This window comes from Lontra canadensis, unplaced genomic scaffold (genome assembly GCF_010015895.1).
Source record: "Lontra canadensis isolate GAN:19392208 unplaced genomic scaffold, GSC_riverotter_1.0 scaffold99, whole genome shotgun sequence".
Classification (NCBI taxonomy): Eukaryota; Metazoa; Chordata; class Mammalia; order Carnivora; family Mustelidae; genus Lontra; species Lontra canadensis.
Window position 1 is genome coordinate 2,472,207 of NW_022631093.1, and position 15,734 is coordinate 2,487,940.

At 38.9% G+C, this 15,734-nt stretch overlaps 1 protein-coding gene across 3 annotated transcripts in view; it reads right to left on the reverse strand.

Moving 5' to 3' along the window:
• The window catches only part of AFF4 (AF4/FMR2 family member 4), an 88,014-nt gene that overhangs the window by 15,912 nt on the left and 56,368 nt on the right, over nucleotides 1–15,734 (reverse strand). For all 3 annotated transcript variants that reach the window (XM_032837591.1, XM_032837589.1, XM_032837590.1), the window contains 6 exons: nucleotides 11,015–11,051; nucleotides 7,784–7,832; nucleotides 5,601–5,655; nucleotides 4,723–4,760; nucleotides 4,137–4,299; nucleotides 2,139–3,056 (listed from right to left, as the gene is read on the reverse strand). In XM_032837591.1, coding sequence (XP_032693482.1) covers nucleotides 2,139–3,056; nucleotides 4,137–4,299; nucleotides 4,723–4,760; nucleotides 5,601–5,655; nucleotides 7,784–7,832; nucleotides 11,015–11,051 — 1,260 coding nt within the window. The remainder of the gene's footprint in view (nucleotides 1–2,138; nucleotides 3,057–4,136; nucleotides 4,300–4,722; nucleotides 4,761–5,600; nucleotides 5,656–7,783; nucleotides 7,833–11,014; nucleotides 11,052–15,734) is intronic.

Consider the following 15,734-nt stretch of genomic DNA (forward strand, 5'->3'; position numbering starts at 1 on the left):
ACTTTTTAAAGACTGCCAAAACTGTTCCAAAGCGGCTACCTATCATTTTATATTCCCACAGCACTGTATGAAAATTCTAACTCCTCCACATCTTCGCCAATACTTGTTACTGTCCATTATTTTTTATTATAGCCAAGCCTAACGACTGTGAAAAATTATTTTTGCTGAAACAAAAGCTGTGAGACCATGTATAACTGCCAAAGCTACCTTCCTGACTTAGTCTAAGTTTTCCTATTGCTTTAAATATCAGACCTCAAGAACCCAAAACATTCTGCCATAACAAAAGAATCTGTTCTCTACACCAATGATTGAAAGTGGACACATAAAAACATGATACAAAAGAATCTACATCCTTCATTACAGTTGGCTGAGATTCCTCTCTCAGTACCATCTGCTTTATCTTCAAGAACTGTCCCTGACACTTAATTTTACCAAAGCCCATAAATCTCAAAAATCATTACCAAGTTTCCAGACTTGACCCTGATTTTATAAAATCAAAATCCAACTTACACGTGTTGACATAAAAAGGATGGGAGGAATAAAACATGCCAATGAGATGTGGGGAAGGGAAAGAGTATGAGCAATTCTTTTAGAAGGGGATTTTCCATTTTAAGTTATATACTATAGAATTTTAAACAAAAGAATTAAAAGGGCATTCTATATTGTATTTCTATATTTTATAAAATCTTTTTTAAGACTTTATTTATAAAATCTTATAAAGAATATGTAATACTTTTCAAGCACCAGAGGACCAATTAATTCCATTAAGCTCCTTAGTTTTCTAAAGAGCATAGTCCATCGTTTATAAGCTCTTACTTCATGTAAGTCTATGAATTAAATCCTGCAACAACGTCCAGCAACCTAAGGTTGTAGCTCTAGAGGGGCCAGCAGCCTAAACTTACCAGTCAAAAAAGCTTCCCTATACTACAATAATAGAAACTCATTAGGTATATCACCCAAAGTAGTAAGCTTCAGTTTTCTATAAATCCAAATTTTTAAATATCTTCAATTTTTTTTAATATCTTCAATTTTTGAAGCGTCTAAGAAAAAAGGGTATTATTCTAGTTTGTTCAAATATACCTCATCATCTGCACAATATACTGTGGTCTTAAGAAAAAGAGGAAAGACCTCCAGCTCACTTCATTTTAAGAAAATGTTTTATTATTTCTTTCCTCTCATGTGAGACTCTCAGGTCAGCTGGGATTGGGGTTTTGCTCTGAGTCTACCTGGTACAACTATTCTGGTACCTATCTGTCCACCTGTTCACCTCTTTGGTATTATATGATCATATTCACACATACGTATCAGGAGAAATCATACTATTCTTCAATATAAATCATTAAAATTTACTTTCCTCTAAAAATTTCTCACTAGAGCTGAAAGATCAAACTCTTTTTCCCAAAGAATCCCTGTCTATACATGAAAGTTGTTCAGCTCTTTTCATTACACGTCCCTTATCTTCCAATCATAGACATCTGTGGGTTTTCACATCTCCTGGGTCTAAAAAGGCTGACCTTCAACATATACCAAACTTCACCTCTAAATCCAAATTACCCCAGGTAAATCTAGGACAGGAGCTGGCCGTGTGCGAGGAAATGTATTTAGTCATGAACTTGTAGACATGGGTGTTTGAAAAGGGAAATAAGCTGGAGCACAGATATGTACAGAGAACTGGTAAGTTCCTAAGGATGTGTCCAAATTGGTGAATCAATCTGGAAGCTGGAATTAGCAGTTTAAAAGGTGTGACTTGGTCTGGGCATAAAAGAGAAGGTAATGTTAAAGGTTGTCACAACCCGGAAAGTATATATCCCAACTAAAGACATTTTAAAATCAAAAGGTTAAGAACGTTGTGAAGGTCAGTTTGCAATCCCTGCTTTACTCTCACCTCCACCCTGGCCAGCACATACGCTAAACAAGCACTGGCTCATTTCTTACTGGATGAGAAACTAAAGGAGACAGGCAGAGGCTCACTGGTTCTCAAGAGACGGTTAGGTCTGGAGCCTTCCCAGGGTCTCAGGCTCAACCTCTATTTTCTTTCCTAGCTATGACTCAACTAGGTATTTTCTGGCTTACTGAGATTTCCACTGCATTTCAGATTCTGATGTTTAAAAACAAAACAACAAAAACTCTTTACAAACCTTATGTTTCCTCTTGCCTTTGTTGGAAACTTTTTCTGAGGCTTGTTTCTGAGCCTCTCTTGTGTGCTTTTCTGGCACATTTTTCTTTTCCCCCTTGGGTGGCTCTGTTTCTTTATAAGGCTTTCCTGGTATTCTGGTCAAGAGATTCAGGTCAATCTTCACAATAAGTGGATACCTGTCATCAGGCTCACTAAGGGGTGAAAGAAGTTCCTTCTCTTCCATAGGAGAGAACATTCGTTGCCGAAAAAAACTATCTTCTTCCTCCACTGAGGAGGGTTTCACAGGAGTCCTGTTACTCTCAGGGTACTTAGGAGTTTGTGAAGAAGGAGGAAGGCTCTCGCTTTCATCTGAATCTGAGGATGAGGTATCTGTTTCTATGATTTCCCTTGATTTCTGGGAAGATTTACTCGTTGACTTGTATTTCTTTTTCTCTGCAGAAGGTCGAGGGGAAGATTTGGACTCCTTTTTAATATTGGGTTTCCTTGAGCCTTTGGTGGCTGCTTTATGTCTGCTGGAGGGCATGCTGGTAGCCATGTCTACAGGGGTTTCGCTTTCTATCTTCAGGCCTCCCCGGGGCTCTTCAGCAGCTGCCTTCTCAGCCTTTTTGGGTTGTTTTTTGCCTACAGTTCTCCTCTGTGTTGTGCTGTCACTCTGTGCAGGGGACTTCTGCCTCCCTCGCCCACTTTCTGATCCCTTTTGTACAGTTTTGGAGTCTCGTCCAGGAGTAGCAGAACTCGTTTCTTTAGGTCCACTCGGATCAGGGTAGCTATTCCCAGTGCCCTGTTCTCGGCCTTCCTTTTTATAGCCTTGAGATGATGGGATGTTACTATCCACAGAAGAAGCTGGTGACACTTTATGTGGGTTCACCTTATTCAACCAATTATCAAGTTGCCATTTGTTTGTTGGTGGTGGTTCAGGCTGAAAAACAGAGAAATAAATATGCTTTTGTCAATAATGAAGCTTTTCCCCTCCTCAACGATCTCAAGGAAGAGGAAAAAGCACGTCTAAGACCACAAAGGTATTTGCTATTCACAGTTCTGATTGAACTAAAGCAAAGGGCTGAATATTGACTATCAGAGCTCTCATCACTTGAATGAGAAGGTAAGCCTGATATTACATAGGGTCCTTAAACATTAAAGATGGGGCACCTGGGTGGCTCAGTCGTTAAGCATCTACGTTTGGCTCAGGTCATGATCCCAGGGTCCTGGGATCAGGCCCTGCATCCGGCTCCTTGCTTGGTGGGAAGCCTGCTTCTCTCCCTCCCACTCCCCCTGCTTGTGTTCCCTCTCTTGCTGTGTCTCTCTCTGCCAAACAAATAAATAAAATCTTTAAAAATAAACAAACAGGTGGCGTCTAGGTGCCTTCGGCTCGGGTCATGATCTCAGGGTCCTGGGATCGAGCCCCGTGTCGGGCTCTCTGCTCAGTGGGGAGCCTGCTTCCCCCCTCACTCTCTGCCTGCCTCTCTGCCTACTTGTGATCTCTGTCTGTCAAATAAATAAATAAATCTTAATAAATAAACAAATAAATAAACAAACAGACAGACATACATTAAAGATTCCTATTAGGAACCTAACTTCAAAGGTAAAATTACAAATGACCACAGGATATACTTAATTCCAAAAAGTAAACAAATGATGTAGGTACTGATAGAGATTTTTAACCTTATTTTATCAACCTATAGTAAAATTATAAAATATAAGACTCCTTTTATTCACAATAACTACATAACATGAATTACCATGCTGAGATATAAAAAGAAAGCCCAAACTAAACCAATCCAGTATTTTAGGGACCCGAAATAGGACCTCAGGTAATTCCTAATCTAGACTGAATGTTTGTTCAAATAACAATGAAACTAAGTGTCTAAGCTTCCTCTAAGATACCCAGTTCAATTTCTTAACCTTCTTTCCCTTCACCTTTTGTATTTGGAATAGGTCTTAAGTGGCCATCACCAGGGGCCATGGGAGGCCTACAGAAGACACTCTGCCTCCCTCTCACCTCAGGAGATGCACTCTGGGACGGCTCATTTGCCTCACTGTCACTGGAGCTACTTTCACTCTCTGAGTCAGATCCAGAGCTGCTTTCAGATCCACTGTGGCTGCTAGAATCATCCCTGGAGTTATCAGCGCCTTCACTATTATGGTGTGAAGGTTCAGAGTTACTAAAAAGAGATAAAACATAAATGACCAGAAGTTTTTTTGTTTGTTTGTTTTTACAGTGACAGCAGGAAAACACCCAAATCTGACAACCAACTTTATTTAAAATGTTTACTGTTTGTTATGCTGTTACAGGTCTATGAATCCAGAATGTCATTTATAAATGAAATACTTTCTTAAAAAGTTACTAATATGCTGCTCAGCCATTAGCTCTTACCTTTTAAAAAGATTTCTACTGAGGTATAATTTATATACCACAGAATTCACCCACGTTAAGTGTACAATTCAATGATTTTTAGTTAATTTACAAGGTTGTACAATCGCCACTACAATAATATTTACTTTATAAGGTCGATTATAATATTACTATAATGCTATCAGGTGATACCCACCCCTCCAAGTAAAACAAGAAATAAAAGGATGCATACCTTCCTGGTGTACTTCTTGGCATTGTCTTATCACAATCCTAAAAGTAAAACATGAGAGGGAATGCAAATGAATAAATAGCACTCTATCTGCTTAATGTGAAAATATTTGAATTCTTATTAATTTTTTTTAAGATTTTAATTTATTTGACAGAGATCATAAGCAGGCAGAGAGAGAGCAAGGGAAGCAGGCTCCCTGCTGAGCAGAGAGCCCGATGTGGACTCGATCCCAGGACTCTGAGATCATGACCTCAATCGAAGGCAGAGGCTTAACCCACTGAGCCACCCAGGCACCCAATATCTGAATTCTTAACAGAACACTAGCAGCTCTAATGTAGCCTCAATGTTTACCTATAACACTTAGGACACACTGTTGTTACCTAAAGAATAACTAACTGCCAAGCTAAGATGAAAAGCTTTGTTAAAAGTTCTTCTTGCCAACAATCTCACGTGTCATGAGAATATTCTGATCCATGATTAAATAGTAAGGAAAAGCCAATTTAAAAATAAAAAAAGGTTTAAAGACAGAGCAGAACATAACAACATTCTATTGTCAGAAAGCAGTAAGGAACTTATTTTAAATAAATGAATCATGTATGTATCATTGGATTCTAATATTTATAAAATACAATGCAGGGGTGCCTGGGTGGCTCAGGAGGTTAAGCCTCTGTCTTTGGCTCAGGTCATGATCTCAGGGTCCTGGGATAGAGCCGAGCATCGGGCTCTCTGCTTGGCGGGGAGCCTGCTTTCCCCTCTCTCTTTTGCCTGTGGCTCTGCCTACTTGTGATCTCTCTGTCAAATAAATGGATAAAATCTTAAAAAAAAATACAATGCAAACCAATACTGTATGAAACTGGAAATTCATAAAGCAGTAGACACACCTGCTCCCCATCGCTGTCTTCACTGCTGCTTAGTTTTAAGTCATCTTTTAACATGCTAGAGGGAAAAGGCAGAAAGAGTTAGTAATTTTCTAACAGTGTACCATGGCACACCAGAGTATTAAATAGCTACGAATCATTCTAGAAATAATCATGGTGGTAGACAAAGATTTAATTAAAAAAAAGAAAAGAAAAGAACCAGTAAGTCTTACTCTGGTGTGCTTCACAGCCAGGGTAAAAACTGAGAAAGGAGGAAGTGAACATTTCAAAAGCTCTCACTTTTCCATAAGTAAAACATGTAACCTTCTTTTCTAATTAAATAAGCCACCTTCTACAAACTCTTATAACTCAGTTGTTATCTCTATTTTTCTAACTGCATCCACACCCACTCATTCATATTAAAACAAATGATCATACTCATACCCAACAGTCCACTAGAGATAAAACTCCTAAAAAGAAGGAAGATAAAATGAAAGTATCAGCAATTCTCTTTCATTGTCCCTCATATTCCACGAAGAGATTCATACAACTTCGTAATTGTGAAAACCAGAACACAAAATCCAAGCACTAGTTCATAAACGCCTTGGTATGAAAGACGACTGTTCTCTGGAGAAGTAACAATCTGGGGTAAGAAACTTAGCTATAAAATAGAAATGATCACGTATGAACTAAAAATAAACTCCAGGTTCTAAATCTTCCTTGATTAAAGTTCAGATAAATTAAAAAAAAAAAACACAAATAAATTCCATAAACTGATAGTTTCTGAAATTCATTTTTCTAAGTAAAATTACAGATTTAAATTTCCCTTAAGGTCATAAAATCAACATTAAAATAAAGAATCTGAGTAATGACCCATAAAATATTCCTTGCCTTTTTACAGGAGAACAAAAATTAATACAAAGCTTAGGGAAAACCACTAGAAAAATGCTTAATTTCTCATTACTAATAGTTCTATTACCTTTCTTCTTAAAATCTCATGACAGTCTCCAATCAGTGGAAAGGAAATCTTCTTTCACTCCAATAACTACTGATACTTCCCCTCAAAGCTTACCCTGAGTGTCTATATCTGATCCCAAATTCAGATTATCCCCTAAAAGATCACCTTGAAACAAAGTAACCGGATGATTACAGAACTATGAATAGTGTTTTAAGGCTGGCCCAGTTAAGCAGGACAGAAAAAAAGAGTTTTCTTTTGGACAAGGGCTTAGTGCATCTCTATGACTGATATCCTCCAAGGAAATGTACTTACTCTGAATTCTCTCAGCCCTTATGATTTAATAATGGCAGCTCAATGAACCTGTTCACACACATGGAGATGTCAAAGCTTTTACCAGACTGCTCAAGGTCCAGCATGTTTTTGTTCCCTCAGCAACCAAAGTGATTCGCACATATATGGTAGGCTTTTACCGGTTCTTTGCATACAAATAAATATGATAAATATGAATATAATTTCAATTCTGTAGCAGGGGGGGATTTCTTACATTCACATAACTTCATTCTCAGTTTTTCCTTTGTTCAGCGTAAGAGGCTGAGGTTTTCAGTACAGGTTACAGGTTATAGCTTTGAAAGCCAGCACTGTGGCCATAGGCTTCTTCAGAATTTTGTTTTAATCACTGAGTTAACTTGTCTTAGGAATTGAGGAGTCCATTTCTTGAGCTGGAATTTATTATCATCCAACATATTAGCCTGATTACATTTTGATATATATTCCTGGTTTTACCTACAGAAGGAGGAAAACTTAAAGACAGTACAAACTATGCTGACTTAATATTCTACACAAAGCAGTTAAATGGAGGACTTACTAAGAATCCTGTATTATTCGGTCTTCTTTATTAAAAATGAAGTATCAACCTACCCACAAACACTCTAAGAGATGAGAAAAACTGTAATCTCAGAGGAGGTGTAAGCAAATTAAGGCAAGTTAAAAAGTTAAAGTTTTATTGGAACACAACCGCACCCACAGTCTATATTTGCTTTCATACCACAACAGAAGAGCTGCCTGCCTAGTTGGGATAAAAACCATCTAAGCCCCTAAGGCCTAAATTATTTCACTGTCTGGCCTTTTACTTAAGTTTGCTTACTCCTTCCTTAAAAGATTAAATACACATATTTAAGTGTTGGGTTAATATATACACACTACAGACAGACTCTTAACAAAACAGACAAACATTAAGCAATAAACTTACGATTTAGACTGGTGTCCATTTGAAGTTTTAGAAGAAGGATTGTATCTTTCTAGAACAAAAGAAAGAATGCAGAAATTAACAACTACAGTATGGCCATTTAGATCATAAAATATATATTAGTATACCTTCAAAGAAATGTAAATCAACACAAGATGGAATCTGTCCCTCCATCAAATTGGGAACACTTCAAAGTCCAATAAATACAAGATACTGGTGGAAATAGGCATGCTCAGAAGCTGTCTGTAGGATTATAAATTCATACAATCTCTTTGGCAGGCAATCTGGTAATATTATCTTACTGATACTGGAAATGCACGTATCCACTGATGTAGCAATCATGATGAAAAAAAATTTACCTTACAGGTATATCTGGAAAAATACATAAACACACACTCACACACAGATGTTTATCATAGATGATTTGTAACAGCAAAAACTAGAAACAAGTATCTATCAAGAGGGATCTACTTAAACAAATTATGGTACATTCATACAATATAACACAATTTTCATGTTAAAAAGAATGAGCTAGAATTTTTACACTGATACAGACATAGTTAAGTGAAAAACACAGTAATAAAGAGTAGGAGAAGCTTATGATCCCATTTGCCAATAGTTAGTTATGGGGGGAGGAGGACAGAACTAAAGAGGAGACATTCTTTTTTTTTTAAAGATTTTATTTATTTATTTGACAGAGAGAGCATAAGACAGGGAACACAAGCACAGGGAGTGGGAGAGGGAGAAGGAGGCTCCCTGCACACAGGGCTTGATCTCAGGACGCTGGGATCATGACCTGAGTGGAAGGCAGATGCTTAACAACTGAGCCACCCAGGCGCCCCAAGATGAGACATTCTTAGATTTTCAGATAGAAAATGTAAACTTTTGGGGGCACCTGGGTGGCTCAGTGGGTTAAAGTCTCTGCCTTCAGCTCAGGTCATGATCCCAGACTGGGACTGAGCCCTGCATTGGGCTCTCTGCTCAATGGGGAGCCTGCTTCCTCCACTCTCTGCCTGCCTCTCTGCCTACTTGTGATCTCTGTCTGTCAAATAAATAAATACAATCTTAAAAAAAAAAAAACAAACAAACCCAAACTTTCTGGCCTATAGCTATTTTCTACATATCAACAATGGTGGGTCCCCTTTTCCTACAACTATAGCTTTAGGGCAGAACCAGTGTAGATCTATTTACTAAAGAAGTTAGTTAGTTGTTCTTGGCAAAAAGACCATTTATTTTATTGTAGAGCTATATGGGGAAGCCTAGATATTTCCAAGGTTCCTGACCTTATCACTATCAATTCACACAGCCAACGTCTCTTGCGACCAGACTTAAATTCCCTAAGGCTGGGGTGCTTGGATGGCTCAGGTCATGATCCCCCAGGGTCCTGGGATGGACCTGCTCCATGGAAAGCCTGCTTCTCCCTCTCCCTCTGCCCTCCGCTCCCCGCTGCTTGTGCCCTCTCTCTGCAAAATAAATAAAATCTTTTTTTAGAAGATTTTATTTATTTGACAGATAGAGATCAAAAGTAGGCAGAGAGGCAGGCAGAGAGAAAAGGGGAAGCAGGCTCCCTGCTGAGCAGAGAGTCTGACATGGGGCTCAATCCCAGGACCCTGAGATCATGACCTGAGGCAAAGGCAGAAGCTTAACCCACTGAGCCACTCAGACACTCCTAAAATAAATAAAATCTTAAAAAAAAAAATTCCCTAAGGCTATTATTCCCTCAAGTTTTTCTCAGAAACTAAGACAGGGGGTGAAAGGGGGTTCTACAATGGCAGACTTTCTTCCCAGACCTAAAGACCCAGCAAAAATAAACACATTGGGGCGCCTGGGTGGCTCCGTGGGTTAAAGCCTCTGCCTTCGGCTCGGGTCATGATCTCAGGGTCCTGGAATCGAGCCCCGCATCAGGCTCTCTGCTCCGCAGGGAGCCTGCTTCCTCCTCTCTCTCTGCCTGCCTCTCTGCCTAGTTGTGATTTCTCTCTGTCAAATAAATAAAATATTAAAAAAAAAATAAAATGAACCATGGACCACATCTTCTTTATCCGTTTGTCTGTTGAAGGGCATCTTGGCTCCTTCCACATTTTGGCTATTGTGGACATTGCTGCTATGAACACTGGGATGCATATGGCCCTTCTTTTCACTATATCTGTATCTTTGGGATAAATACCCAGTAGTGCAATTGCTGGGTCATACGGTAGCTCTATTTTTAATTTTTTAAGGAACCTCCACACTGTTTTTCATAGTGGCTGCACCAATTTGGATTTCCACCAACAGTGTAATAGGGCTCCCCTTTCTCCACATCCTAACATTTGTTGTTTCTTGCCTTGTCGATTTTTGCCATTCTAACTGGTATAAGGTGGTATCTCAATGTGGTTTTGATTTGAATTTCCCTGATTGCTAATGACGAACACTTTTTCATGTGTCTGTTAGCCATCAGAAAGGATGAATACCCAACTTTTGCACCAACATGGATGGGACTGGAGGAGATTATGCTGAGGCAAGTAAGTCAAACAGAGAAAGTCAATTATCACATGGTTTCACTTATTTGTGGAACATAAGAAATAGCAGGGAGGACATGAGGAGAAGGGAAAAATGAAGGGGGAGAAATGGGAGTGGGAGACGAACCACGAGGGACAATGGACTCCTGGAAACAAACTTAGGGTTTCAGAAGGGAGAGAGGTGGGGAGATGGGTAAGCCTGGTGATGGGTTTTAAGGAGGACATGGACTGCATGGAGCACTAGGTGGTGTTATATGCAAACAATGATCATGGAACACTACATCAAAAACTAATGATGTACTGTATGGTGACTAACTTAACACAGTAAAAAAAAAAGGAATAACTAAATAGAGACACAGAAAGAGAAGAACTACAGTAAGCTACAACCCCTTCCTGCTTATAATTTTAACTCTCACAGAACCAATTACCTTCACAAAGGAGACAGGAAGATAGAAGAATGGTTCTTGGGTTTATGAGGTACCCATCAAACTGAATTCATGAACTCTGAACTTCAAATATTTAATAAAAATAGTTAATTTTGATCACCATTAATCTATAATTCTTCATTTTTAAATTTAATTTAAACCAAGATTTGGTTTAACTCATTACTAATCAACAGATAATAAAAACTGGGATAAGACATGTGAAGGAATTGTAAAAGCAATGTACATAAGACCATGAGAAATGAATGCTCAATAAAAAGCTTAACTTGAGAACTAAGAGGAAAAGAAATACTCACTTTGTTCTCCGGGGCCAAAACTGGACTGCTGAGATTCCTAAGAAAAAGGGGACAGAAAATTATATAGTGGCATTAAAGAGAAAGGTTCGTAGTGACAAATGCTTCAAATTAAACTATTCAATTCCAGCTAATTCAATGAAAGATCTGTTGAGTTCCTAGGAATACAGAAAAGAAAAAAACACTGAAAGAATTTAATGATCACATATGATGGGCCTCAGTAATCATGTGGTCAATAATGAACTTCCCCAAAACTCACTATGAAAAGCATCAAGCTACCTAATAGTTCCTCTTTATTATTCATTTCTTTTCAGCAGCATCCATGGTACTCATATTCTAATTTAGAGCCCTGGGAAAGCAAATGACTTCAATTTAAGATTCTTGATCTTAAGAAAATGTTTAACAACAAAAACAAGAACAAATAATACTAATACTAGGGGCACCTGGGAGCTCAGCTGGTTAAGTGTTGACTCTTGATTTCGGCTGAGGTTCTGATCTCAGGGTTGTGAGATCGAGCCCTGTGTCAGGCTCTGTACTGGATGTGGAGCCTGATTAAGATTCAATCCCTCCAGGGCACCTGGGTGGCTCAGTGGGTTAAAGCTTCTGCCTTCGGCTCAGGTCATGATCCCAGGGTCCTGGGATCGAGCCCCACATCGGTCTCTCTGCTAGGCGGGGAGCCTGCTTCCCTTCCTTTCTCTCTGCCTACTTGTGATCTCTCTCTCTCTCTCTTTCAAATAATAAAATAAAAAAAACCAAAATCTTTAAAAAAAAAAAAAAAGATTCAATCCCTCCCCTTGGGGGTGGGGGGAGGGGGTCCTACGTCCAGATTGAGGCTCATGCTCTCTTTCTCAAACAAACAAACAAACAAACAACCTATACTAGAGTAAAAAAAGCTGTACAACCTATATGGACTCAAAAGATACCACCTTTATGAACTAAAAACCTCACATGGTATTCACACATCATTTTATTACCTTCCTTTGCCCGTTCCCAATATCTTACAAACAATTAGCAAATTGAGGAAAAGACTGTCATATACTCTTTTTAAGCTGTAAGCTGTATACTAGAGTCCAGTGTCTAGCACTCAGGAAGTACCAATAAAAAAAGAAGCCAAAATGTCACTCTCAGGGAAAGAAACATGGCTTTCTAAACTCATCTTTCATGATCACAACCCGTTTCACATGTGCAAATTATGCATTTTTCTAAGTTGAGTCTGTAGTATACAGTATAGTATTAAAATTATACAAACATCCCTAAAAGCCTACTTAAAAACAAACACCATCTGGGAGCCTGGGTGGCTATCAGTTAAGCATCTGCCTTCAGCTCAGGTCACAATCCCAGGGTCCTGAGGCCAAGCCCCCCACATTGGGCTCCCTGATCAGCAGTGAATCTGCTTCTTCCTCTGTCTCTGCCTGCAGCTTCCCTGCTTGTGCACCCTCCCTCTCTCTTTCTCTCTGACAAATAAAATCTTAAAAAAAAAAAAATAAGCACAATCTTTAATGACAGAAACATCTGTGAAAGAGAAATCCACATAGTACGAATTTTTTAAAATACAGTTTCACTGTTTATAAAAACACTGTACGGGCTCCTGGGTGGCTCAGTCGTTGAGCATCTGCCTTGGGCTCAGGTCATCATCCCAGGGTCCTGGGATTGAGCCTTGTATCAAGCCCCATATTGGGCTCCCTGCTTAGCAGGAAATCTGCTTTTCCCACTTGCGCTACCCCTGCTTGTGTTCCCTTTCTCGCTGTGTCTGTCTCTGTCAAATAAATTAATAAAATCTTAAAAAAAAAAAAAAACACTGTAAAAAACATCTGTGGTCAAATGATTTCAACAAGTGTGCCAAGAGCACCCAACAGGGAAAGAATATGCTTCTTAACAAATGGTGCTGGGACAACTGAACTGCCATATGCAAAAGAATGAAGCTGGATCCTTACCTCAGATGGTATTAAAAAAATAACTCAAAATGGATCAAAGACCAAATGTAAGAGCTAAAACTACAAAACTCTTAGAAGAAAATTTATAGTCAAACTTTAATGATTTTGGATTTGGCAAAGAATTCTTACATATGACACCAAAAGCATAAAACACAAAAGAAACAGATAGATAAAATGGACTTGAGCAGAATTAAGAACTTCTGTGCTTCAAAGGACACCATCAAAAAGTGAAAAGACAACCCAAAGAATGGGAAAATTTATCTGCAAATCATGGATCTTTTAAGAGATGGCTATTGACAATACATAAAGAGCTCTTACAACTCAATGATAAAAAGACAAGCAATGAAAAAATGAGCAAAGGATCTGAGGAGATATTTCTACAAGGAAGATATACAAATGGTCAATAAGCACATTAAAAGATGTTGTTTCACATCATTTGTTATGAGGAAAATGCAAATCAAACCCACAATGAGACACCACTTCACACCTACTAGGATGACTAGGATAAAAAACACAGATAACAGCAAGTGTTGACAGGGATGCACAGAAAATCAAAGCCCAGCAGGAACGTAAAGTGGTATAACTAGCTTTGGAAAACATTCTGAAGTTCCTCAAATGATTAAACACAGAGTTACTGTATGACCTTGCAATTCTACTCATAGGTACATAACCAGGTGAAACAAAAACATTATGTCCACACAAGAACTTGTACACAAATGTTTATAGCAGCATTACTTCAAAATAGCCCAAAGCTCAAAACAACTTGAATGTCCATCAGCTGATGAATGTATAAACAAAATGTGATATATATCCATACAATGGAATATTATTTGGCCACAAAAAGAAATGAAGTCCTGATACCTGCTACAACTTGGAATAATCTTGGAAACATTATGCTAAGTGAAAGAATACAGTTACAAAAGGCCATATATGGTAAGATTCAATTTACATAAAATGTCCAGAAAAGGAAATATACAGAGAAAAAGAACAGGTGAGTGATTTTATTTATTTATTATTTTTATTACTTTTTTATTTATTTGACAGATCACAAGTAGGCAGAGAGGCAGGCAGAGAGAGAGGGGGAAGCAGGCTCCCTGCTGAGCAGAGAGCCCGATGCGGGGCTCAATCCCAAGACCCTGAGATCATGACCTGAGCCGAAGGCAGAGGCTTTGACCCACTGAGCCACCCAGGCGTCCCAAGGTGAGTGGTTTTAAATAGCTGGGACGGAGAGGGAAAGTGGGTAATAGATGAAGAAGAGGGAGTTTCTCCTTGAGGTGATAAAAATCCTCTAAAATTCACTGTTGTGACAGTTGCACACGTCTATAAATATACTCAAAACCATGTAACTGTACACTTGAAATGGGTGGAAGGCATGGTATGTGCACTGTATTTCAATAAAGCTATTAAAAAAACTATAGAGCAGTGGTCAAGGTCATGCCTGTGAATTGTTTTAAGATGCAAATAATCCTTCACCCCCTTGAACTGCCAATTATCTTATACTTATTGACCTGGTAAATGACCTAAAAGTTAATAGCCTGAACTTTAAGTCATCTCTCCTTGTCCTCACCTCTGACAATAGTCAGTCTGCTGGTCTCCAAATGCTAGTGGATTCTGTCTCTCAAACATTTACTAAATGCAACATCTCTTCTCCATCTACACTGCAAAGACTTCAGGTCCTCACATTTTTCAATTTATAAGGGCCATCTAATGGATCTTTCTGGCTCTAATCTTCACTCAATTCTCCTTCACTCAACTATAGTCTTGAGTTAATCTTCCTAAAGCCCAAATTCTGGTATGAGTCATTACTACTACTTTTATGGAGCCTTCAATGGCTCTTTGTTTTTCCTAGGAATGAAAGCCAAACTCCCTGACGTGATATCCACTCATATACCTAAGTACTGGAAAAACAGAATGATAAATAAAAACAAGGAGCTTATATTCATGGAACTTAACACTCATCTGTATAATGTCAATGACTATCTCTGCAACTGTTCATGCACATAAAGGTAAAATGGTTCATTGTGATAAGTACAACAAAAGGCAAATACATACACAATATTATGTAAGAGCTTACAATTGTGTGTGCATGAGCATGTGAGTGAATGGTGAGTTAGTGAAAGTGAGAGAGGGAGTAAGAGGGGGAGAGAGGGAGAAAGACGGACAGATCTAGCCAGGAAGATGAGCAAAGACTTCCCAGGGCAAGTGCCATTCAGGTTAAGACCTAAAATGTAGGTAGCAAGTAAACTGGGAAAGGTCAGCATTCAGGGTACAGAGAACAACATGCGTAAAGGCAGGAAAGACAGGAGAACGTTTAGTATGAAGGTTTTAAAGGCAGTTCATGAGCACAAAAGGTACAGAAGGAAGGGTGGTGAGAAATGAGACCCAAGACCTCAAAAGGTGGATCATAAAGCATGCAGACTTTATAGGTTTTATTAAAGAACTCACATAAACAACCACATCTGTTTAGTAAAATTTGAGATCTGTGGGAGGGACAGAGAAGAAAGGGGTTGGGGAGGAGGTATAATTCATTTTTACATGAGATAACATGTCACAAAACAAACAGTGAAGTTCCAAGTTAATGTAAAAGATGTGAACTTCTAACAAAAATAATATATTGCGGGGTGCCTGGGTGGCTCAGCTGGTTAAGCCTCTGCCTTTGGCTCAGGTCATGATCTCAGGATCCTGGCATTCAGCCCCACTTCAGGCTCCAAGCTCTCAGTGCAGAGTCTGCTTGAAATTCTCTCTCTCTCCCCTCCCCCCCTACTGTGCACCCAGCCCCCCAAAATAAA